The 25,477-nt window shown below is 41.8% G+C and overlaps 1 protein-coding gene across 8 annotated transcripts in view; it reads left to right on the top strand.

The window, feature by feature from the left end:
- Window positions 1-25,477, top strand: part of LOC104605501 (S-adenosylmethionine carrier 1, chloroplastic/mitochondrial-like) — a 56,594-nt gene that overhangs the window by 19,825 nt on the left and 11,292 nt on the right. For all 8 annotated transcript variants that reach the window (XM_088888918.1, XM_010270290.3, XM_010270291.3 and 5 more), the window contains one exon: window positions 7,165-7,237. In XM_088888918.1, coding sequence (XP_088745044.1) covers window positions 7,165-7,237 — 73 coding nt within the window. The remainder of the gene's footprint in view (window positions 1-7,164; window positions 7,238-25,477) is intronic.

Raw genomic sequence — 25,477 nt, 5'->3', positions numbered from 1 at the left:
GATCATCAGATACCTCTCTTACCCGGTTCTAATCTGGCCAATGTGAGGCCATATAGATACCCTTACTTTCAGAAGCTGGAAAATTGAGAAGGCAGTGAGAAAACTATTGGAAAAAAGGCATATACAGACCGACACCAGCCCTTTTTCATCTCCTGTACTCTTAGTAAAGAAGAAGGATGGTAATTGGCGCTTTTGTGTAGATTACCGGGCCTTAAATCAGATTACTGTGAAGGACAAGTTTCCTATACCCTTCATTGACGAACTACTGGATGAGTTAGGAGAGGCACGAGTGTTCTCCAAATTAGACCTGCGGTCTGGGTATCATCAGATTCGGGTCCACCAGGCTGACATCCATAAGACGGCCTTTAGGACCCACGATGGCCATTATGAGTTCTTGGTTATGCCTTTTGGACTCACAAACGCCCCTCCACCTTTCAGGCCATTTCTAAGGCAATTTATTCTGGTGTTTTTCGATGATATTCTGGTGTACAACAGGGATTGGGACACACATATGGAACATCTGAAACTCACCCTCACAACTCTAAAGGGGCACCAGTTACATGCCAAAATGACAAAGTGTTCCTTTGGACAAGGACAAATTTAGTACTTAGGCCATGTGGTTGCAGCAGGTTGGGTCATGACAAACCCAGAAAAGGTAGATGCCATTTAGAAGTGGCCCAAGCCCACTACTGTAAAAGCTCTGCGGGGCTTTTTTGGGCTTACCGGATATTATAGGCGTTTCATTAAGGGGTATGGGCTTATGGCCGCCCCACTAACGCGTCTATTAAAGAAGGATTCCTTCAGTTGGATTGATGAAGCCCAACAGGCTTTTGAAGACTTGAAAACAACAGTTTCCAACCCTCCAGTCCTCACTCTTCTAGACTTCTCTAGCCCTTTGAAATAGAATGTAATGCATCGGGTGTAGGTGAAAGAATGGTAGGATCCATCGTATGGACGCCAAAAAGGTTGCGGAATGGGTGGGCGAATTTCAAAAATTTCCTACCTCTCTTCCAACTGGGAATCACATTCCCTTATTTTAGAATCAAATATTCAAGGATCTACTCGAACCAAACCAGACCAGATCTGAACCAAAGATCAGGGGAAGAGTTATACCTGATACGGAGAATCAAAATCTCCCAACGTCGGTGTTCACGCCCAAAGAATGATCCAAGATCTGCTCTCGCTGAAGATGACACAGCGATGGTGGGGCAGAACCAACAGTGTACGTCTCACGTACCGAACTCTTCACAAGAACTCGTTGGAGGCTTAGAGCACAAAACCAAATCAGCCTTTCAGCAAAGACTGATATCAAGAACATATTTCTTGATTTTCCCTTCAATGGAGTTCGAACTATGCAGCAAGGTGGCGACGACTGGAGGAGATCCCTAAGGCTGAAAGAGGTGTGAATGCCATTTTCAGCTTAGGGGAGGTGAGATCCTATCTCAGATTGCAGAGAGTGTAAGTGCAAAACCCTAGGTCGAATTCTTGTAATTCTCTATTAGGGTTTCCTCCTTTCTTAGTGATTAAGAAACCTCCTAATCCCATTAGGAGTTATCCCAATCCAAATCTGTATTTGGATAGGAGATAATCTTAATCCTATCTGCAGATTAGATCAGCCCATTCCTGATCTCATCAGGAGGTTAATCCTATTTACAGATTCGCCCCCTTAAGTGGGTGATCATATCAGCCCAGTTCGAAATGGGCTTTTAGGTCCAATAAGTAATTAGTGCTCAATAAGTTTCCAAATTGCTGCCCAGTTGGGCTTCTTTGTATGGCGTGGGACCCAAGCATTGATCTCCACATCAACCACATGGGTTCGGCCCAGCCTTTGTTACAAGGCCTAGCCGAATTCACTGGAAAGCCCAGTGAACCCCTTGAGCCCATCACATGGACCCTATGGGCCCAACACTTACACTAAGTGGTCCCTGGGCCAAACCATCTTATGAAAACCCAGGGACTGTGGGCAGATGCAAGATTAACCCATCAGGCATTATCCTAAATGGCCTTACACTTAACCTCTCAGCCCATAATGATCAAGCACTGCCTGACAAGAGAGGACCTCTCCCTCGGCTGCAAGGAACAGTGCTGCACTCTCTGCTCACATGGATCCCGGGATTTAAAACCATTTGCAAACATTTTGAAACCATACATAAGTATATATCATATATATACATTTTGCAAAACAAAATTCCAACGATTGAAATCAACTGCCGGCAGTTTGGTTTCCATTAGAAAGAGTGCATCCCCGATCATTACTTTTGTCCGACAAAGGGGCTGATCCCGTCACTATGATCACCCACTCAGATGAATTCTCAGACTGTCCCAACAAGCCCAGGTTTTGACCCCCGCTAAGGATCTCACTGATTGGCATATCAAAGACAGCCCAATCCGACACCTAGTGTAGTATCATAATCGAGTCTAGGGGTCAGGTGTAACATTCCAGTTTTGCCCATCAATCTCCAAGGTCCAGGGCAACACTGGAAATCTGGTCCGGTTCAAGGATTCATGTAATCCTACACTACATGTGCCTTGGGTCTCACCCTGGCGACTGAGACAAGCCACTCTAACACTTGGCAGCACACCAGTGTCAGCCTTGGCAGGATAAATCTCCCCAGACTTATCCAACGGCCGTGAATGTTCTATTAGAATAATGTTAAAATAACTTAGTTGCAGATATTAGGGCCTGTTTGGCTAATTAAAGTGTTTTTTATTTCTGTTATGTCTGTTATTGTACTAAGGGGCACAAGGGTCTTTTCCCTTGTTATTTCTGTCGCCCTATATATAGTAATATAAAGACTGGCGCCGCTAGTACTGTTACATTGCAAAACCTTATCTCTTCTTTTCTCTTCTTCCTCTCTTCTCTTCTCTTCTCTTCCTCTTATCTTTGGCCGGCCACACTGTCAAGATGGTATTAGAGCGGGAATGCTGATTAAAAGAGAGCAGATCGATCAACCCTACTGTCAAGAGAAGATCGATCAACCCAAAGAACAGATCGAACGGACTAGCAGAACAGAAATCTGATTCTGGGCTACAAAATAGCTCCAACTGGTACAGTTCTCCCTATTTTTCTCTTCTTTACCCTCCTTGGTCATGTGCCGAGTGAAAACCCTATGAATCTGGGGCGGCTGAATGCTGTCGAACCTGTGTAACCCTAGTTTTCTTGGATCGTGTGATCCTGTTCATGTGTTAAGACAACTGTAGGTCAAGGATGACTTGTCTTCTCAATGGTTTGAGTTGACTATAAGTAAGAAGGATCTCTCCTGCTGATTAGTGGCTGTTAGACATTCTGGAATTCTGGTAGGTGGGGACTGTTAAAACTATACAGGTCTGAAATCTGCCGAATATTACCTCAGTTTTTGTTCGGAATTTGGTACTGTTTGTGCTCAACCTGGTTGTTAAACCCAAGTGTGTGGGTGTGAACTGAGTGGAGCATTGTTTTGTGGAGTAAGGAGGGGTCCTAAGTCCGGTGTTTGGGACTGATTAACTGCTTGACCATGTCGACTGAGAATTCTGCTACTTCAGAGATCTCAGGGAGACGCAATGGAGTGAGTGGGGGAATGAATATGAGCTTTCCCATGGCTGTTATTCCCTTTGATGGTCTGAATTACCTTGAGTGGTCTAGGGGAATAAAACTCTACATCACTGCTAGGGGAGAATAGGATACATCAATGGGAGAGTAAAGGAACCCAAGTATGGAAGTGCTGAGCATGATAGGTGGAACCAAGAGAACAGTATGGTGATGTCTTGGCTCTTGGTTTCAATGCTGCCACAAGTAAGGAAGACTTTTATGTGGGCTGAAACTGCTTGTGAGATATGGGAACAAGTGAAGTCCACTTATTCAGAACAGAGGCACTATGCCAAGATATATCAACTACAAGCTGAATCTTCTACTTGCAAGCAGGGGGAGAGGAGTCTCTCGATGTACTATTCTGATTTGACATCAATATGGAAAGAACTTGATCACTATCAGAATGTGAATTGGAAGTGTGATGAAGATGCAAAGGCCTATAAGTCACTTGTATCACAGCAACGGGTGTTTGCCTTCCTCCTAGGGCTGAATCCGTCATATGAGTCCATCAGGGTACAAATCTTGGGTAGTAAAGACTTGCCATCAGTCCAGGAGGTGTATGCCTTGGTGCAGTCAGAAGAAAGCAGAAGAAGTGTGATGAATGGTGTAGAAGGGGAGTCAGTTGCCCTAGCTGTCCGGGGAAATTCAGATACAAATGTCGGAGGTGGCTTTAAAAGGGGTGACACTCAGAAAAAATCAGAAGATAAAAGCAAGCTTTGGTGCACTCACTGCCAGAAGACACGACACACGAAAGATACATGCTGGGATCTCCATGGAAAACCTAAATGGGCACAGGATTTGGGTAAGAAGTCAGCACCGGATTAGGGCAAGAAACCAGACCAGCAGAATCAAAAAAGGTATAACTCAGCTAATATGGCATCGACAGAGAACCTCCTCCCATATTACCTTATGAATATGGGTCATCCAAGGTGGCAGAAGTAGAGACCCGTCTACTTGCGAGAGACGAGATTCTTAGATTGCTTAAGTCCAACTTGACAAAAGCCCAACAACGAATGAAGGCCCACTATGGCACTCACCACTGCCCGTTAGAATTTCGGGTGGGTGACTTCGTTTACCTTAAGCTCCGACCTTACTGCCAGATCTCAGTGGTAAGACGGGCTTGGCACAAGTTAGCACCCAGGTATTATGGGCCTTATAAGGTTCTGGAGAGAGTGGGCCCTGTTGCTTATCGGTTGGACCTCCTTGCAACCTCAAAGCTTCATCCAGTGTTTTACACCTCACTTCTTAAGAAGGCGGTGGGAAATCATACACCTGTCTCACCCAACTTACCCCAATTCACTGAAGAAGGGGACATTGACACGAGCCTATCAGAATTATGGATTTCCGTTGGGTTCGACGAGGTGGTCAGGTTGTGCCAGAAGCCAAGGTAGAAAGGGTTGGGCTTCCTCTAGATGATGCTACTTGGGAACCTTATCTTAGGCTGAATGAGAGGTTTCCAAACCTAGACCTTGAGGGCAAGGTCAATGCTAAGGGGGGAGGAAATGTTGGGACCCAAACACTCCCTCCGAACCCAACTATAGGTGTGGAGCAGGCCACCACCGAGCAGCATTTCACTAGAAGACAAAGAGGCTAGCATGACACGCGGCATAGCCTCCCAGAGTTAGTTACACTGCCACCAGAAGATATTCTCTTCATGATTGCATACATGTAGGCTAGCTATATAAGACCCTGATCATGTAATAAGTGGTGTGAATGAATATCCCTTTCATCTCTCTCTCTTTGTCATCTTCTTCCTACCTTTCCCCCTTTCCCTCCCATCTTCTGTTTCAGGAGGTTAAGCCACCCTCGAAGGGACTTACAAGGTGAGCGGTAACTCATCGGAGTCTCTGTGCAAAACTGCAAAGGAAGGTCCTGCCCCTCAAAACCAATTGCCATTTCTAGCTGAACTCTATTGGGGGACTTGTTTGCATTAAGAGAGGGAACCTGTGCTGCCTCCAAGTTTATTGGTCACATTTCCTCTTCCCTGGCTGCCAAGAGAGGGAAAGAGAAGCTCTCCATCTGAACAGGGTTCAAAATAAAAGCTGTCAACTGGCTTTCACCCACAATCAACTGTGATTTGCTAATCCCGTCACCAATGGACTCACTTGTCTCCTCTTCCAAGAAGAGTTGTACAGTATTTAAGCTTCCCTCCTCGAGAGGATCCTTGGGAGCCTGCAACTCCACACTGCCGATGCTTGTTGTGTCATCGGATTCTGTCTCATAGTCAGAATCCTCTTCTGAAATTATCTGATCTTGCATCTTTGGTTCCTTACGTCACAAACATCTAGGGTTTGAATTCTCAGGTGACAATCGAGCAGACTTCTCCACTGGTACCCATTTCATCGAACTGTTAACAGAGCAGCCGCTAGAGAATCTATAGCTCTTGCTGATAGTTTATCCAGACCGGGGCCAAATAGGACTATTTGTATTAGATTATGCTATTCCTTGAAAATGGCTTGTTTTTTCGGTGCTTGCGAAGGTTTTTGGAATAGTCTTCTTTGAAGACTGGGTTAGTACTCACTTTGGTCCTTTGTAATGTTATTTACTATTTATATATCCAATTCCTGGATATCTGGAACTGGTTATTATTGAGAACCTTGTGAAACCATCACCTTCTTTTGGTTGTGTGTGTATGTTTTTATTTTTTTTAATATAATTTGGGAATAGTCTTGTAAATTGCATTTGCATCATTTCTGTTTTGTGGTATTGTCAAGGTAGCATTTTTTCCCCTTCCGTGGTCACTGGTTCTAGGTGAGGCCTGGTTTGTCACTGTCACATTCTTGTTTTGGGACATTGTTGGGTTTCTTATATGGTGCTTGGGAAGATGAGTCTTTTGCAGATTTTTCTGTATGGGGGAGGTAGCATTTATGTTCTTTAAGAGTTTTGTCTTTCCATTTCATTTCATTTTCTTTTCTTTTCTTTTTTGGTTTTTGTCCTGCCTTTCAATTTTCATTTGTTCTTCTCTTTCTTCTCTTTGCCTTGTTTCTTTGCCATTCTTTCTTTTTCTTTAACAATAAATAGAAATTTATTAAAAAGAAAGATTGTATAAACAGAGAAAGAGTGCTGAGGTGACACATCCGTATCTTCAAACTATTACCTATTATCCTTAATGAAATATCATTACTGACTAGAGAAAAAAAACACAGGATACCATAAAATGATTGCCTATTATCCTGGATATCAAGGTTGCTTTATAACAGGTTTACCAAAACAATTGGTCTCAATGTTCTGGCTGCTTATTGTCCATGGAACTACAAGTGGATCAAAATAGTGATATGTTTCTCTGACTTAAATTTGGAATTGGGTGATTAATCTGAAGGGTTTAAGTCAAGATGTTAGAAATGTTCACATTTATCCTCTTTCTTCTCTTCTCTTCTCTTCTCTGTCTGTCACTCTCTCAAATTATATTGCTCTTTGTTTCTTAGCATGTTAATTGAAGTTAAGATGTCTGCTTTGATATTTACTTGAAGGGAGAGAAACATATCTTCCCTACCCTGTCATTGTTCACCACTTTAAGTTTTCTAGAAACTTTGATATTGTTATATTTCTCTCGTAACATTATTGTATTGGACTGCCTATATTGGTTTTATAGGCAGCTCGTGGTGGAGGAAAAATTCTTTTGAAGGGCCTGTATTCCGGACTGGCTGGAAATCTTGCTGGTGTCTTACCGTATGTGTCTCATGCTAAGTTGCAAATGTGCCTTTTGCTTTCTCCTGGAATCCACATCTGATTCTCGTTGCAACTCAAGGACTAGATTTCAAATTGTGGTTTACTTATAAATGTTGTTTATTGTTTTCAAACCTACCTCACTTGCATTCTCAACACTGTTCTGGACTTTCCTCTTGCCAATGCCAGATCCTATAATTATGTAAATGTCTTATAGATTGATTGAATGGGTTAAAGCTATTTCTGAAAATGTGATCTTTGACCTCTAGTATCAGGCCTCCTTTTTCCTTGCCCAAGATTACCGAACTGCATATATTGTTATAACTTGTAACTCCGTACTTGTCATCTTTTGCCTCAAACATTTATATGTCAAAGTTTACACCACAGATGATAATAAAAAAGGGCCATTACCCAATTCTGACCCCGGCTATCAGGAGTCTTGGGAGGGATGGATTGGATATGGACCTGACCTTAGGCATTTCATTCACCAAGTGACCTCTCTCAGACCTGAACTTGCATTTTTACCATTGTGTTAAGCAATAACCCTAATCAACAAAATAAACTGCAAAAACCATATCAACAATCCTGTCTCCAATCAAAAGACAGCTTACTGATAGAGAAATTTTTGATTAGTGAAGAATAATTGTATTACTATTACATATATGAAAATTTAGGAATTGTGTAAGAAAAGGATCTACCACCTAAATATGAATCCCTCATAGCCAAGGATTTACGCATGGTATGGAAATACAGTCAAACCTAACCCCATTTCTCATAGAAAAACGAGAAACAGAAAAATGAGCATTTATGATAACTGGATACCTGCACATAAATAGTGTACTAGTGTCATATGCAATACTTGTCAGATATGATACTGCATACTGCATGGATACTTCTAGATGTAATCTGTAGCATTAACATTGTGAATATATGTACACTTATAAGTATTAACAAATTATACTGTAAAAATATCTGCACATGTTAGAAACTTTGTTAAATTTGGCAAGACGTAAGTCTTGAAAAATGACATTTAGCTTCAAAGACTAGATAAAAATGCATAATATAAGCATATTACATGGAATACCTGTAACCATGGCTATATCCAGGATTTTAGGAAATGGAGAGTCATATCCATATCCCTGTTTCCCATATCCATATTTGGGCATCATAGATGAGCATAAATAACACCAAAATTTGTAGGTTGGACTTTGCTTTGAATATTCTTCCATTGGAAACAGAAAATGTTGTCACACTCCATAACAATTAGCTTTTCCTCTCAAACTGCACTTATGGCCATCTTCCATTGCTAATTAGTAGGAGAGGTCCAAACTACCCAAAAAAAGAGGAAGTTGTTAGTCGGCTGTACAACGGTAGTACAGTCCTTTTATGTTTAGTTATATATGTATTGCTCTGCTGATGTGGCCCTCACTTAAGTGAGGGCACAATGGTAATCCTTGTATATCTTAGAAGAGAATAAAAGAAGGGCCGACTAGAGGTTTTGAGATTTTTCTCTCTAGTTCGGCTGTGACTTTTCTCCTTTGTCTTCTCTTTCTCTTTCTCCTTCTCCTTCTCCCTCTCTTTTCCTTCTCTTTCTTCTGATCTGAACATACACGTACATCTAATCTGAGTTTTATCATGGTACTAGAGCCACGATAATCAGTTCAGATCAGTTGTCTCATTTTCTCTCTGTTTTGCGCATTCCTCTCTAGGGTTTTGCAGAATTCTCATTGATATTTAGAGAGTTTTCCAGAAAGGAAGAAAATGACAGGTCGTTTTCTCCTTTTGGGGGTTTCCATGCCTCCAACGAGTGCAGTCGTTGTGGTTTTGTGTGGTTGGTAGAAAACCCTCTACTCGCAATTCGAAGAGGGCTGGTTTTGTGATGGTGACAGTGCAGACTTGGTACCCTCTACTCGACAGGTACATGATCTTCGAACTAAGTTGTGGTATGTAGCAAGTTTCTTTTATATGTTGCAGAACTGAAAATATTATTCGTGAGGTGTGTTGTGAGGGTTTCTAGTGCTGACAGTAAACGACAACAGTAGTGCTGTTGCTAAAAGTGGTGAACAGTTGTGAATATTGTTGCTGAAACAGTGGTGAATAGTTGTGAGTGTTGCTGCTGAAACCTGGTACTAGGAACCCTAGTGGTGTTCAGTCATTCGTATGAGTGTAGTGATTTATTAGGGCAGTAGAGTAACAATTTAGTGGTACAACCTCACACTGTTTTTTTGTGCAGTCATGGGAGACAATAGTGAATACAAATCAGGTGTGATGGTGCCTTCTGATTATCTGAATGTGCAGATGACCTCTACAAAACTGAATGGTGAGAATTGAAAGCTGAAATGCTGTAGCCGAAGCAATAGAAGAGAGGAGAAGACCAAGAGATGCTGAGAATGTCGAACTTAATGACCCAGTCGACAATACTATTATTTATATTAGAGTACAGTACAATGTTACAGGAAATGACTGGAATGCCCCTGATTAGTGATGGGACACCCAGACAATTTAAAACACTAAACAAACTTAGGCCCATTAACACAGACCCAGTACATAACAACTTAAACTCAAATACAGGCTAATAAGAACTCTTATCAGCCGAACCATCAATACATGAAAACCTTCAACCTAACACTCCCCCTCAAGCTAAGCATGGATGTCAATCATGTTTAGCTTGCCAAGAAGGTCCATGAACTTTGCTGCAGCCAACCCTTTAGTCAATACATCTGCAATTTGCATCTCAGATGGAGTATAAGGAATGTAGAGTTCTCCCGAGACTATTCTCTCTCTAACAAAATGTCGATCAATCTCAATATGTTTTGTCCTATCATGTTTTACAGGGTTATTTGTAATGTTGATGGCAGCCTTGTTGTCACAATACAGTCTGAGAGGACCCTCAGCTTTAATGCCAAGCTCATTAAGAAAGGTCCTAAGCCATAGGAGTTCAGCAACCCCGTGAGCCATAGCTCGATATTCTGCTTCCGCACTTGATCTAGTAACTACATTTTGCTTCTTACTACGCCATGTGACCAGGTTCCCTCCCACAAATGTACAATATTCTGAAGTTGTTTTTCTGTCTCCAACAGAACCAACCCAATCTGCATCAGTATAAGCTTCAATTTCAATTCTATTGTTTTTCCTGAATAGAATTCTCTTTCCTGGGCAAGTCTTCAAGTACCTGAGAATCCTTTCAACTACTTTCATATGAGGGATCTTTGGAGAGTGCATGAATTGACTGACAACATGCACAGCATAAGCAATACCTGGCCGAGTGAGAGATAAGTATTATCAGCTTCCCTACCAATTTTTGGTATCTCTCTCTATCACAGTAGTCCTCCCCTACTGATTCCTGTAGGCCATGATTCTGTTCTATTGGAGTATTTGCTGGCCTACACCCTATCATGCTTGTTTCCTCTAGGAGGTCAAGAACATACTTCCGCTGACATATGTAGATTCCTTCTCTTGACCTAGCAATTTCAATCCCAAGAAAATATCTCAAATGGCCCAAGTCTTTGATCTCAAATTCTGAAGCTAAAAACTCCTTCAGTCTTTTTATCTCTTCCAAGTCATTCCCGGTAATCACCATATCATCCACATAAACAATGAGTGCCGTAAGTTTGCTATCCTGTCTCCTTATGAACAAGGTATGGTCTGCACTGCTCTGAGTGTACCCCACTTTCTTCATGGCCCCACAAAGCCTCTCAAACCATGCACGAGGAGACTGCTTCAAACCATATAATGCTTTCTTTAGTTTACACACCTTTCTACCAAAGTCATAGCCTGGTGGAGGTTCTATAAATACCTCTTCATGAAGGTCACCATTTAGGAAGGCATTCTTCACATCTAGTTGATGAAGTTCCCATGAAAAATTTGCTGCTAGTGACAATAGAACTCGAATTGTGTTGAGCTTTGCTACTGGGGCAAAGGTTTCTTTGTAGTCAATTCCTTCTTTTTGAGTAAACCCCTTTGCCACAAGTCTGGCCTTGTACCTTTCAATGGACCCGTCCTCCTTGTGCTTTACAGTAAACACCCACTTGCACCCAACAGTGCTCTTCCCCTCTGGCAGATCCACTAATTCCCAAGTTCTTGCTTTCATTAGCGCTTTCATCTCTTGATTCATAGCTTCTTTCCACCTTCGATCAGACACGGCCTCTGAGTACCTAGAAGGAACACGTACAGAGGAAAGAGCAGACACAAAAGGAGTGATAGGCAGGAGATAAATGTGAGTAAGAAACAAAATCAGCAATGGGATGCAGGGTGGTACAAGAACGGATAGGCTTACGGAGAGCAATAGGAAGATCCAAATCAGAAGTATGTGAGTTGGAATTACCTTGGATTGCAGAGACAGATTGATCCGAGTCCAATTGGTTGCTGTCATGAGGTTGGGGGCCCTTTTTCCTTCTGTTGTATGCGAGTATCTCTTTCTGTTGCCTACTGGAGCCTTCAGGGACATCTGCAGCATCAGGAGAGGTAACCGACACAGTGGGAGCCTCACTAGGTTGACCCGGGATGCCACAACTAGGAGTAGAAGAAGAGGGAAGGCTTGAGGCAGATAGGGGAACAAAAAAGGAGGGAGAATGAGAATCATCTTCCATCCCACTAGTCTCCCCCTGAAGAGGATTCTGAGAAGATTGAAAATAGGGTTGAGACTCAAAAAAGACCACATCTCTGGTGACATACTTTCTCTTGGAGACAGGATCATAACACTTGTACCCCTTTTGTGTAGGAGAGTACCCCAAAAATATTCTCTTCATAGCCTTAGGATCCAGCTTGGTCTTCTTTGGATCCTTCACATGTATGAAACATATATAGCCAAAGACCCGTGGAGGAAGAAGAAAGTCTGGAAGAGTGAGACACAAAACAGAGAAAGGGGTTTTCGTACCCAACACCTTAGATGGCATCCGATTTATCAGATATGATGCAGTAAGTACAGCTTGAGACCAATATTGCTTGGGAACTTTGTGCTGGAATAGTAAGGCTCGAGCTCTCTCCAATAGATGTCTATTCTTGCGCTCAACAACCCCATTCTGCTGAGGGGTATTAGCATAGGATGATTGATGTAACATGCTAGCATCTTCCATGAATAAGTTCAAGGATTTTTCAAAATATTCAGTAGCATTATCTGACTGGAATTACTTAATCTTCTTATCAAACTATGTTTCAATCATCTTGAAAAATGCCATAGTTATCCGTGGTACTTCATCCCGTCCTTTTAATAGGTAGATCCATGTGCATCGAGAATAGTGGTCAATAAAACTGATAAAGTAACGGAAGCCATCAATGGAAACAATGGGTGAAGGGCCCCAAACATCAGAATGAACCAAATCAAAAGGAGCTCGAATTTCATTATTGGAAATTGGATAAACAGTTCTACATTGTTTTGACATTTGACATACTTCACAGATTAAACTCTGACTTGAAATGCCCTTAAACAATTCGAGAAACAACATTTCTAATGAAGAGAAAGACAAATGACCTAGCCTAGCATGCCACAGATGCAACCTAGCTATTGACTCCACACTCTCCAGACTACTAGTAGCAGATGCTTGTAAGGCTAAACCGATGTCTGCATCAAAATAGTAGAGGCCTCCATACTCATGACCGCTCCCAATTGTTCTCCTCGTCAATCTATCTTGGAAGACACAATGAGAAGGAAAAAAGGTTATACTACAATTCAAATTTTTGGTAAGTTTTGAAACAGACAAAAGATTTGAGGTAAGACTGGGAACATGTAGAACTGATTTAAGAGAGAGGTCATTGCTTAGGTCAACCACCCCCTTTCTAGAGATGGTGGAGAAAGACCTATTAGCAACTCTCATCTTATCCTGACCAGACAACAAATGATATGAAGAGAATAAGGAGGACATATGTGTCATGTGGTTAGTTGCACCAGAATCAATAACCCAAGAAGTAGAGTCAATAGAGCTAGTTGCACTAAAGACAGAGACTGTACCTGATCTAGCAAGAGAGGTGGAAGCAAAAGAATTAGCCCATTTAAGGACCTCTACCTTACTAGCCGTGAAGCCCAAAGCACCAGCCCCAGAGGAATCAACAACCTGCCCCATAGGAGAAGAAGACACTGTTGGTATATTCTGTGAGTTGTCACCATTGTTGCTGGTGACAAGATTCCCACTTGCCGCATGACCCTTCTGTTGTTTCTTGTCCTTTCTTAATGCAGCTGGCTTCAGGTGAGGATACAAGACCCAACACTTTTCTTTTACATGTCTCTCACCACCACAATGAGTGCACTTAAGGTGCTTCTTGTCTGGATGTCTGTTTCCCTTAGTAGAGACCAGGGCTGAATGTTCTCCAAATTGTTCAGTTGGTTGAGTCTGAGAGTCAACTTGCATCTCCTTTCTCCTGACTTCTTCATTCCTCACCAGATAATAAACATGGTGTAACTCGGGCAATTCATCTCTCCCTAGAATTTGTGACCTTATACCCTCATACACTGGGTCCAGGCCAGTTAATAACTTAAAGGCTCTGCTCCCTTCAATCTGCTTATCATGTCTCTTCTTGTCCCTGACATTTTCCCAATCCAATATCAAGTGATGGTCAAGTTCTTCCCAAAGACCTTATAGAGTTGCAAAGTATGTTGCAACTGTCATATCCCCTTGCCGTAAGGCAACAATGTCTTGATTCAATCTGTAGATTCTAGCATTGTTTTTCTTCTATCCATAGGTCTTAGACACCTTTTCCCATATCTTGGCTGCTGTAGGAAAGTGATGAACAGTCCTGGCAACCCGAGGAGTCATAGAGGCAAGTAACCAGGACATAACTGTGGCATTCTCCTTGCGCCACACAACATACTCTGCATTGCCAACCTCAGGTTCCTTCTTGTTCCCATCTAAGTAGCCTGTGAGATCACGGGAAGTAATAAAAAGCATTGCAGAAACGGACCACTCCCTGAAGTTGTATTCATCCAGCAACACACTTGTAATCTGCAAGCTGTGTAGATTGGGGTTTTTCCAGATTTGAAGACCTTGCAGTAGGTCTGTTATCTCTAGAAGAAACCTCTCCGGATATTGAAGACATCTTGACTGCAGCCTCAGTGTAGATGACACTGTTTAAGACTAGCCGAAGAGATCACAGTGCTGAAAAAGAGACTAGTTGCAGAATTGAAGAAGGTTCTGACAGCTCGCAACACTGTTTCAGACTTGCCGAGACTGTCACAGTTCTGAAGCAGTTTAGTTACAATAGCAAATGAGGTGTTCTGGGCTGGTAACCGACCTGAAATTGAGTGCTCTCCACCACTGTGCTGTGCAGACTTCACTTGAGCTTTGAGTACTGCAACTGTAAAGAGAGTTCTCCCCCTTACGGCCAATACTAGGAGTGCTGGAATCAGTCCTCAATTAGGTCTGTCCTATACAAACCTCTCTTAGTAGCCGAATAGCTACTAACTACTAGAAGCAGTCTAGTAGGACATCAGCTTCTAGATCTTACCCTTGCGCCCTACAACCAAGGGAAACCCTAGGTTCGAACCTTGTGTTGTTCTCCTACAACCCTAGGGTTTCATGGCAGCAACCCAGATAAAAAAAGAAAAGAAAGACAACAAGAGAGAGGAGATGGCGTCGGCTGTAACCAGGAAGGTGCTTAATGCTCTGATACCATGAAAACTGAAATGTTGTAGCCGAAGCAGTAGAAGAGAGGAGAAGACCAAGAGATGCTAAGAATGTCGAACTTAATGACCCAGTCGACAGTACTATTATTTATATTAGAGTACAGTACAATGTTATAGGAAATGACTGGAATGCCCCTGATTAGTGACACCCAGACAATTTAAAACACTAAACAAACTTAAGCCCATTAACACATGCCCAATACATAACAACTTAAACTCAAATACAGGCTAATAAGAACTCTTATCAGTTGAACCATCAATACATGAAAACCTTCAACCTAACAAGAATTATGTCCCTTGGGCTAAGTCTGTTGAAGTTTTCCTGAAAGCCAAAAAGAAAGTGAAACATGTGAGGGAAGATAAACCCTCAATTGATTCTCCGGGATATGATGAATGGGAGCAGGAGGATGCTCAAATTATGACATTTAAAGTAAATGAATAAAGTACATATTTGATTCATGTTATTATGGAGTGTTTCTGTGTAATACCCTTAAACTGGACACATATGAGACTCGTGTTAGTTTAGAATCTTCATAGTCGTTGGATAGATCTTGGGAGATTTATCTTGCCAAGGCTGACACTGATGTGCTGCCAAGTTGGCTGGGGTGGCTTGTCTCAGCTGCCAGGGTGAGACCTGAGGTACATGCAGTGTGGGTTTTCTTGAAACCCTAAACCGGACCAAAATTCCAGTATTGCCCTGAACCTTGGAGATAGATGGGCAAAACTGGAATGTTACACCTGACCCCTAGACTCGATTATGATACTACACTAGGTGTCGGATTGGGTTGTCTTTGATATGCCAATCAGTGAGATCCTTAGAGGGGGTCAAAACCTGGGTATGTTGGGATAGTCCGAGAATTCATCCGAGTGGGTGATCATAGTGATAGGATCAACCCCTTTGTCGAACAAAGTGAATGATCGGGAATGCACTCTCTCTGATGGAAACCAAAACTGCCAGCAGTCGATTTCATTCGTTGAAATTTGTTTTGCAAAATATATTTATATAGAGATATTCATATATATATATGTATATATATATATATATATATTACGGTTTCAAAATGTTTGCAAAAGGTTTTAATTCCTAGGATCCATGTGAGTAGAGAGTGCAGCACTGTACCTTGCAGCCGAGGGAGAGGTCCTCTCTTGTCGGGCAGTGTTTGATCATTATGGGCTGAGAGGTTAAGTGTAAGACCATTGAGGGTAATACCTGATGGGCTAATCTTGCATCTGCCCACAATCCTTGGGTTTTTATAAGGTGGCTTGACCCAATGACCATTTAGTGTAAATGTTAGGTCCATTAAGAGCCCATGGTGATGGACTCAGGGGTTCACCGTCTCCTATAGTGAATTCGGCCAGACCTTGTTACAAAGGCTGGGCTGAACCCATGTGGCTGATGTGTAGATCAATGTTTGGGTCCCACGCCTTAAAGGATAGCCAACTGGGCAGTAGATTAAGAGGTTAAGTGAGCACATAGACTTAATGGGCCTAAAGCCCAATTCAAACTGGCTTAATAAGATTAATTAAATGGGGGCGGTTCTGGGATTTGCATCAGCAGATAGGATAAGGGATTATCCCTATCCACTTAAAGAGTCCAGATCCAAATAAAAATTTGGATAAAGAAACTCCTAATTTGATTAGGAAGGCTGATATTTATCTGCAGATAAGATAAGGGATTATCCTTATCTCTTAAAGAGAGTCCATATCCAAATAAAAGATTTGGATTAGGAAACTTCTAATGGGATTAGGAGATCATCTCTTTAAGGCTATAAATAGGAGGGCAGGGCGGACCTCCACACACACTCATAGTCTGTTGAATTATAGAGAGAGACAACACAGTTTGACTGCACTTGTCTTCTGCTTTTGCCGCCCTACCAAGTTCGATCTCCACCAGTGGGAGTGATCAAGATCTATTCTTGATATTGCCTTTTGCTAGAAGAGGCAATCTGAAGTTGTGCTCACCAGCCCTCCATCATATTCTTGTTGACGAATTCGGTTCTTGTTGAAGAATCGTCCTATTTATTCTGCTTCACCTCACATCGTGTCATCTTCGGTGGAAGTAGTCTTTGGTCTTCTCGTTGGGCGTGAACACCTTCATTGGGGGTTTATTTTTACTCCGTATCAGGTATATCCCTCTACTCCCTTTTGGTTTCAGATCTGATCCGGTTTAGTTTCAAGATTGATCCTTGAAAATGTAGTTTTCTAAAATAGGGAATACGATTCCCACATGGGAGAGAGATTTTTTTGAAATTTCGCCCAATCTTTCTACAGGGTTCGGCCATTCATATGATGGATCTCTCATCCTTTCAGTGGTATTAGAGCCAGGTTCAAATCTTGAACCAAATTAAACCAGATCTGGATCTGTGCAAATGGGTAGAAGGCGTTCTACCCGATTTGCGCAGTTAATGTTTTTCTGGGAAATTGGTTCCCAGTTTTGGGCGATTGATCTGAAATTAAATCTTTATTAATCTGATTAATATTTAGAATTGTTCTATATATTTTTCTTGATTTTTGGACTGTTCGTATGGTGGAGATCGAATTCTTTAATGGCGCAAGAAATCTGTGCACCTGCTATTCTATTCATTCTTGGTCTGTAATTAATTATTTTTAATTTTTAGACGGAATGTATAGGAATTCAATTCTGATGTAATTTTAATAGAAAATAGGTTTTCTATTTTATTTCATTCGAAGATGAAGCAAAAAGCGTAGAGGAGAGATTTTCGCAGATTTGGGTTCAGCCATCTGCGATTTGCAGTTTTGGAAACTGCATGCTGCGATCTAATCTTTGTTTTGCAGGGTAGTAGTCTTACGAATAGCCCTTCTACTGGTTCTTGATTGTCTTGTATTAGTTATTTAATTTCAGATCATCTTCTTGAATTGAACATCAAACCCTAGACCCATTCGAACCAAATTGGACCAAACTGGTTGGACCGAATTTGTGGTTCGATGGGGGCTGTTCTCAGCCCTAAAATATTTAATATGGGCCAAGGATTTGATGGTTAATTGCAAGATGCAATTTGGCCCACATCTGTAAAACCCAGTTTTAATCTGTCAAAACTGCTTTAGTCCAATTCAGCATAAAAGCTATATGGGCCGAACTGCTCTTTGCAGTTCAGCCCATATACCTAGATAATATTAATTAATAATATTATGAAAATATATGGGCTTTAATTATGGGTTTTATAGTTATTTAATTGATTGGATCAATTATGGATTTCATGCATGTATGGATGTGTGATGTATGTTCATGGGCCATAAGTACTTGGCCTATGCTGATTCGATAAGTGGCTCTTACGCACACCATGGCTGAATGCACATCATTGCCATGGTGTCCCTTAAGATCATTGGATGATCTCCCTTCGTGGTGGGCCCCACACCAATTCCCTCCCCAAGAGGAACCGTGCGGATCCCTAGGCGTTTAGGGCCCATCGAAATTTAGCTTTGGGAAAGTCAGTGGGAGCCACTTTGGTTTGACCTAAATAAGACTAGGGCGTAATATTTCGCTCCCTCCACTGAAATATGAGTGCATGTGATAGGGAGATTCATGTGATGAACCTCATGTACCTACACCCCTTACTTTCAAGAATATTTGGAACAACATGGCATTATCCATCAAATCTCATGTACCTACACCCCTCAACAAAATGGGGTGGCTGAAAGAAAAAACCGTCACCTTTTGGAAACTAGTCGGTTGCTCTTACATCAGATGAATGTCCCCAAACCCTTTTGGAGTGATGTTGTACTCACATCTTGCTTTCTTATTAACTGCATGCCCATGTCTATCCTTGAAGGTCAGTCCCCTTTCTCTGTTCTGTTTCCCACGTCTCCTTTTCCCCTTACTCCTAGAGTTTTTGGATGCGTGTGTTTCGTTCATAATCTTGGGCTTGGAATGGACAAGTTAAATGTTAGATCCACTAAGTGTGTCTTTCTTGGCTATTCCAAGACTCAAAAAGGGTATAAGTGTTATAACCCTCGTTCTCGGCGTTCTTGTGTGTTCTGATGTTACATTTTTTGAGTCTGTTCCTTTCTAATCCAAGTCGGATACTTCTTCTCTTCTGTTGCCATCACTCTCTCTTCCAGTTCCTGTTGAGGATCCCGTTCCTCTTGTTCCGGTCGTGACCCAGTCTTTGCCTCCAGTGCAGCTACCTGAGAGAGGACCACCTATCCGGCAAGTGTATACACATTGTCAGGCATCGGCTCCTCCCCAAGCTTCGTCACCGTCGATAGATCCGGCAGTTGATCCCACCCCAGCCCCAACTCCTAGTTCTGACCTTGATCTTCCTATTGCTTTGCGGAAAGGTAAACATAGTTGCACTCTCCATCCCATTTCCAATTTTGTTTTTGTATCTCACATTTCGGCTTCCCATCGACAGTTTGTTTCTATGTTATCCTCTGTCTCTGTTCCCAAGGATGTCCAGGAAGCCATCAATTCTCCAGGGTGGCGCCAACCAATGGAATAAGAACTCTCGGCCCTGACTCGTACTCATACGTGGGACCTCACTACTCTTCCTCTTGGTAAGCATGTGGTCAGCTGTAAGTGGGTGTACACGGTTAAATACTTAATGAAAGTGTTGAACGGTTGAAAGTTCGGTTAGTTGCCAAAGGTTATTCACAACAGTATGGTATTGATTACATAGACGCCTTCTCTTCGGTTGCCAAAATTGGGTCAGTTCGTGTTCTAATTTCTCTTGTTGCTATGTTTGATTGGCCCTTGTTTCAACTTGACATCAAGAATGCCTTTTTACATGGTGATCTTCTTGAGGAGGTGTACATGGAGCAACCACCAGGGTTTGTTGCTCAGGGGGAGGGTGAGAAGGTCTGTAGACTTAAGAAGGCTATTTATGGACTTAAACAGTCTCCCTGTGCATGGTTTGGGAGATTTAGTGAATTGGTGAAGAAGTTTGGAATGAAACAGTGTCAGGTTGATCATTCTGTATTCAACTATGAATCAAATGCTGGGAAGATTCTCTTGGTAGTATATGTAGATGACATTGTTATCACAGGCAGTGACAGACCAGGAATTGACAGGTTGAAGACTTACTTACATGATCACTTCTAGACAAAGGATCTTGGCAAATTAAGATACTTCCTAGGGATAGATGTTGCAAGGTCCAAGAATGGTATTTATCTGTGCCAGAGAAAATATGTTCTTGATTTGCTAGAGGAAACAGGGTTGTTGGGTGCCAAACCAGCTGAAACACCTATGGAACTTAATGCTAGATTGGGTAGTGATACAGGTGAGGAGTTTGAGGATCCAGGAAGGTACAGAAGGCTGGTGGGTAAGCTTAATTACTTAACCATCACTCGACCTGATATTTCATTTGCGGTCAGTGTAGTGAGTCAATTTATGCAGAATCCGAGAATCCACACTAGGAGGCAGTCCTAAGGATTGTAAGGTATTTGAAGGGTGCTCCAGGTCATGGTTTGTTGTATAGGAGTGGAGGAAGTCTTGAGATAGAGGGATACGCGGATGCTGATTAGGCTGGGTCCATATCTGATAGAAGGTCCACTATAGGGTATTGCACTTTTCTTGGTGGGAACTTAGTGATATGGAAGAGTAAGAAGCAGACAGTGGTAGCAAGAAGCAGTGCAGAGGCTGAATATAGGGCTATGGCTCACACAACATGCGAACTGGTGTGGTTGAAGCATCTACTAGAGGAGATGGGGTACTCGATTGACACTCCTATGAAGCTATACTATGATAACCAAGCTGCAGTTCATATCTCCTCTAATCCAGTGTTTCACGAAAGGACAAAGCACATAGAAGTGGATTGCCACTTTGTATGTGAGAAGGTGCTTAGTGGAGTGATAAGTACAACATATGTGAACACAGGGAATCAATGGGCAGATCTGTTTACCAAAGGGTTGAATCGAGGAAGAGTGGACTACATATGTAACAAGCTGGGGCTATATGGCATATACTCACCAGCTTGAGGGGGACTGTTAGAGTCAGCTGTACAAGGGTAGTACAGTCCTTTTATGTTTAGTTATATATGTATTGCTCTGCTGATGTAGCCCTCACTTAAGTGAGGGCACAATGGTAATCCTTGTATATCTTAGAAGAGTATAAATTAAAGAAGGGCCAACTAGAGGTTTTGAGATTTTTCTCTCTAGTTCGGTTGTGACTTTTCTCCTTTTTCTTCTCTTTCTCCTTCTCATTCTCTCTCTCTTTTCCTTCTCTTTCTTCTGATCTGAACATATACAGACATCTAATATGAGTTTTATCAGAAGTTCATATGCCCTGGGCTATCTTGCAGTCTATAACTCTTATATATAGATGCAGACAATCCTCCTTCCTTGATGGCTAAGAGAAATTTAAAGGAAAAAATGGAAAGGAAAAGGATTGGTGCTGATATTGGATCCCAAGTTTTGGATGGCTCTTTTGGCAACAACTTGTGGTTAGCATGTGATCTAGTAATGGATGTGTAGTCTCCCATATCCTGACTTCTTGTAGTTTTAGTAGAAATTACTGATTGCAGATTTAGATGAATTCCTTGTGAAGAGAAAGAAGAAGAAGATGAAGAGTTTCAGCAGTAGAGAAGAAAAGAGTAGGAAGTCAACCAGAATTGAATTAGATCTGGCTGCCAACCCCTCGTTATAATTTATACTTAATTTGAATGAGATATTACAAGAACGCCCTTAGTAGGGTGGCTATTGAAGTAGTTGAACAGTCACAACTTAAAAACATAAACTAATGGGCCTAAAGCCCAACAACTTCCTAACTTAATAACTTAAAATAAGAATAAAAAAACAAATGGGCCCAATAACAAGAAACTGGCCCATCTCAACATTCCCCCTCAAGTTGGGAGTAAATGTCACACATTCCCAACTTGTGTAGATCATGCTCCAGTTTGTTCCTTGCAACACCTTTTGTGAGAACATTAGCGAGCTGCAGATCAGAAGCAATGTATGGAAGACAAACTTCCCTAGAAGTCACTCTTTCTCTGATAAAATTCCTATCCACTTCAATGTGCTTAGTTTGGTCATGCTGGATTGGGTTATGGGCAATGTTAATTGCTATCTAGTTATCACAGTACAACATCATAGATTCTTCTGCCTATACACCAATTTCTCCTAATAGGGAACGGATCCAGAGAAGTACTAAAACTCCATGTGCCATGGCCCTGTATTCAACTTCAACACTTGATGTTGCCACCATTGTTTGTTTCTTATCTTCCATGAGACAAGGTTACCCCCAATAAGGGTGCATATTCCTGAAGTGGATCTCCTGTCATCAAGGCATCCTGCTCAATCTGCATCTGTATAAGCCTCTAGTTTCAACTGTTCATGATCAGTAAACAATATGCCTCTGCCCGAGTGTCCCTTCAGATAAGCAAGAATCTTGTCAACAGCCTCCTAATGTTGGACTCGTGGAGGATGCATGTACTGACTTACCACACTTACTGCATAGGAAATGTCTGGTCTCGTCATACACAAGTATAGTAGCCGACCCACAAGTCTCTGATATCTCTCAATGTCCTTTACTGGCTCACCTTTTGATGCATTGATTATGTGGTTCTGATTACTAGGTGTACTGATTGCCTTCGTTCCAAGCTTCCCTGTTTCTTGAAGAAGATCCAAGACATACTTCCTCTGAGAGATAAAAATACCATGTTTTGATTTTGCAACTTCGAGCGGTGAGGACCAAGGATATGTGCAAAGCAGACACACCCAAACACCTTGAGAGGAATATGAAACATCTCCCCCTTAGGAAAAAGGAGACTGGATGGGGTGTTGAATCCAAGTATACGAGAGGGCACCCTGTTAATCAAATATACTGTTGTGAGGACTGCATCACCCCAAAACCGAATTGGAACTGTAGAGGTGATCATCATGCTTCTTGCAATCTCAACAATGTGTTTGTTCTTCCTTTCTGCAACACCATTCTATGGTGGATTGTAGGAACACCTGCTCTAATGGACAACACCATATTCTAACAGATATTAAGCAAGGTGTTTTTCAAAATATTCCTTGGCATTGTCTGATCTGAACACCTTTATTCTTGTTCCAAACTGTGTTAGCATCACCTGATGAAATTGCCTCACCAAGGATGGTACTTCATCGCGGGATCTCATCAAGTAAATCCAAGAGTATCGCGAGAAATCATCCACAAATAAGAGAAAATATTGATAACTTCCCATAAAAGGAACATGGTAAGGTTCCCACACATCAGAATGAATAATATCAAAAGAAGAACACCTTTTATTACTAGCTTTAAATGAATGTCTACAATGCTTTCCAAGTTGACAACCTTCACACTCCAGACTTGACAAATTGACAGACTCAAAAAGTTTTGGAAACAAAAGACTCAAAGAAGAAAAAGGCAAATGACCCAAACGATTATGCCAAAGCATAATATGATCCACAGACCTTGACTCACTATCCTTGCTGACATGATGACTCTGATAGGAGGAAGCACATTCAGGAGGTAGATTCCATTCACTTCACGACCACTCCCAATCGTCCTCTTTGAATCCAGATATTGCAAGATACAATGACCAGGAGAAAAAATTACTGAGCAATTCAAGTTCTTAAGCAAACCACTAACAGATAACAAATTAGTGCTCAATCTGGGAACATGAAGGACAAAGGGAAGGGAAATAGAATCACTAATCTTGGCAGATCCCTTCCCAGCAATGGGAACATGGGATCCATCAGCTGTGGAGACCCTATCTCTGCCAGAACAGAGCTGGTAAGAGGAAAAAATAGTAGAGCTATGGGTCATGTGCTTTGAGGCTCCAAAATCTATAATCCAAGGAGGTCCCTCCTTATCTGAAGTAGAAACATAATTTGCCGTGACATGTGAACTACCTGTATGAGTAAAGGAAGTAGAGTGAACTCCACCAGTACAACCTGTACCTTGTTGTCCGCCTATTGCTGAACTAGAACTGCCTATATCCCGTTGGTTTAGAAGCTGCCCATACCTCTCAAGTTTGGCCCTTGCTGCAACAGCTGCAACAGACTCCAGAGCAACTGTAGTAGGAGGGGCCGGAATGTCACCAGTGACTGCCATGTGAGCATTTCCCTTCTTATTTTTCAGTCTATTCGGCACAAGATGTGGGTGAAGCTTCCAACAAGTATGTCGTGTGTTTAGGCTTCTTACAGTAGTCACAGATCAAATCTTTTTTATCTTCCTTCTTGATTTCACTGCCACCCTGATCTCCACCTTATTTAGGTCTCATAGTACTCACCATGGCTGATTGATCAAAAACAGGATTTTTCATCATCACATCTCTCCTGCTCTCCTCCCCTGATACAAAAGCATATGCCTGGGAGAGGGTAACAGTGTCCCTAGAAAGAAGATGTTGTCTTGCAATATCATACTCAGGATTAAGGCCAACAAGAAATTCAAACACTCTATACTTCTCTAGATGTTTCTGATAGGTAGCTGCATCCTTAGTGGTTTCCCAAGCAAATGTCTCTAAATGGTCACTCTCCTACCACAGGGTTTTAAGGGCTGAAAAATAAGCTGCAATAGGTCTATCTCCCTGCCTTGTAGCAATAATATGATTTCTGCAACTCCATCCCATATTTCCTTAACTGTATTTGCCATTAAAAAATTATTACTTATATGGGACAACATGGAATTACACAACCAAGTCATCACCATATAATTCTCCTGTACCCATCGGGAGTTGCTAGTCTCGGGTTTCACTTCTTCACTAGTGATATACCCTAATTTCCCACGAGCACCAATGGCCATCTTTGTAGATTGTGACCATTCTAAGTAATTTGAACCATCCAACTTAACTGTAGTAATGGTCTCAGTCCCGAAAAGGTCTCTAGCACCTCCTCCCACTGGTCCCATTTCACTCTTGGGCTTATTTTCAACTCCGTGACCCTCCATGCTTCTCAAAAAGTGCAAAGAAAATAACTATATAATGCAAGAAGATCAAAAGAAACACTTCTGGAACCAACAACACCTTTCTGGTGCCCTAGATAGTCCTCCCACAAAAGATTCCTTTTCTGCGGGACGGGAGAAGAGAGAGAAGAGGCAGCCGCTCTCTCCAGAAGCCTCCAAATCAGGTAGGACTTGAATTGCTCCCTACAGAAAACTCCAAGGAACCCTAAAAAATTAGGTTGCCACTTCCTAGGTCAAAATTGAAGAGTCCAACAGAAATAAGACTCTCATTCTTTCTCCAGTTTTTCCTGATTTTGATGAGAAACCCTAGACCAGCTACAAGGCAAATAGATCCACCAAAAAATCCAAAAACTGGGCTTACCTGAGATCTTCGATCAGCCTCTTAAATCACCATGTAGTCGGCCGATCTAGGGCTGCATGAGAACAACTCAAGGAACCTTCGGCCTGCTCTGATACCAAGTAGAAATTATTGATTGCAGATTTAGATGAATTCCTTGTGAAGAGAAAGAAGAAGAAGATGAAGAGTTTCAGCAATAGAGAAGAAAAGTGTAGGAAGTCAACCAGAATTGAATTAGATCTGGCCGCCAACCCCTCATTATAATTTATCTTAAAGAATGAGGTATTACAAGAACGCCCTTAATAGGGCGGCTACTAAAGTAGCTGAACAGTCACAACTTAAAAACATAAACTAATGGGCCTAAAACCTAACAACTTCCTAACTTAATAACTTAAAATAAGAATAAAAAAACAAATGGGCCCAATAACT

This window comes from Nelumbo nucifera, chromosome 1 (assembly GCF_055504915.1).
Source record: "Nelumbo nucifera cultivar China Antique chromosome 1, China Antique-T2T, whole genome shotgun sequence".
In the NCBI taxonomy this organism is placed as follows: Eukaryota; Viridiplantae; Streptophyta; class Magnoliopsida; order Proteales; family Nelumbonaceae; genus Nelumbo; species Nelumbo nucifera.
Note: the sequence above shows the minus strand (reverse complement) of the source record. Positions and strands in the feature narration are given on the sequence as shown.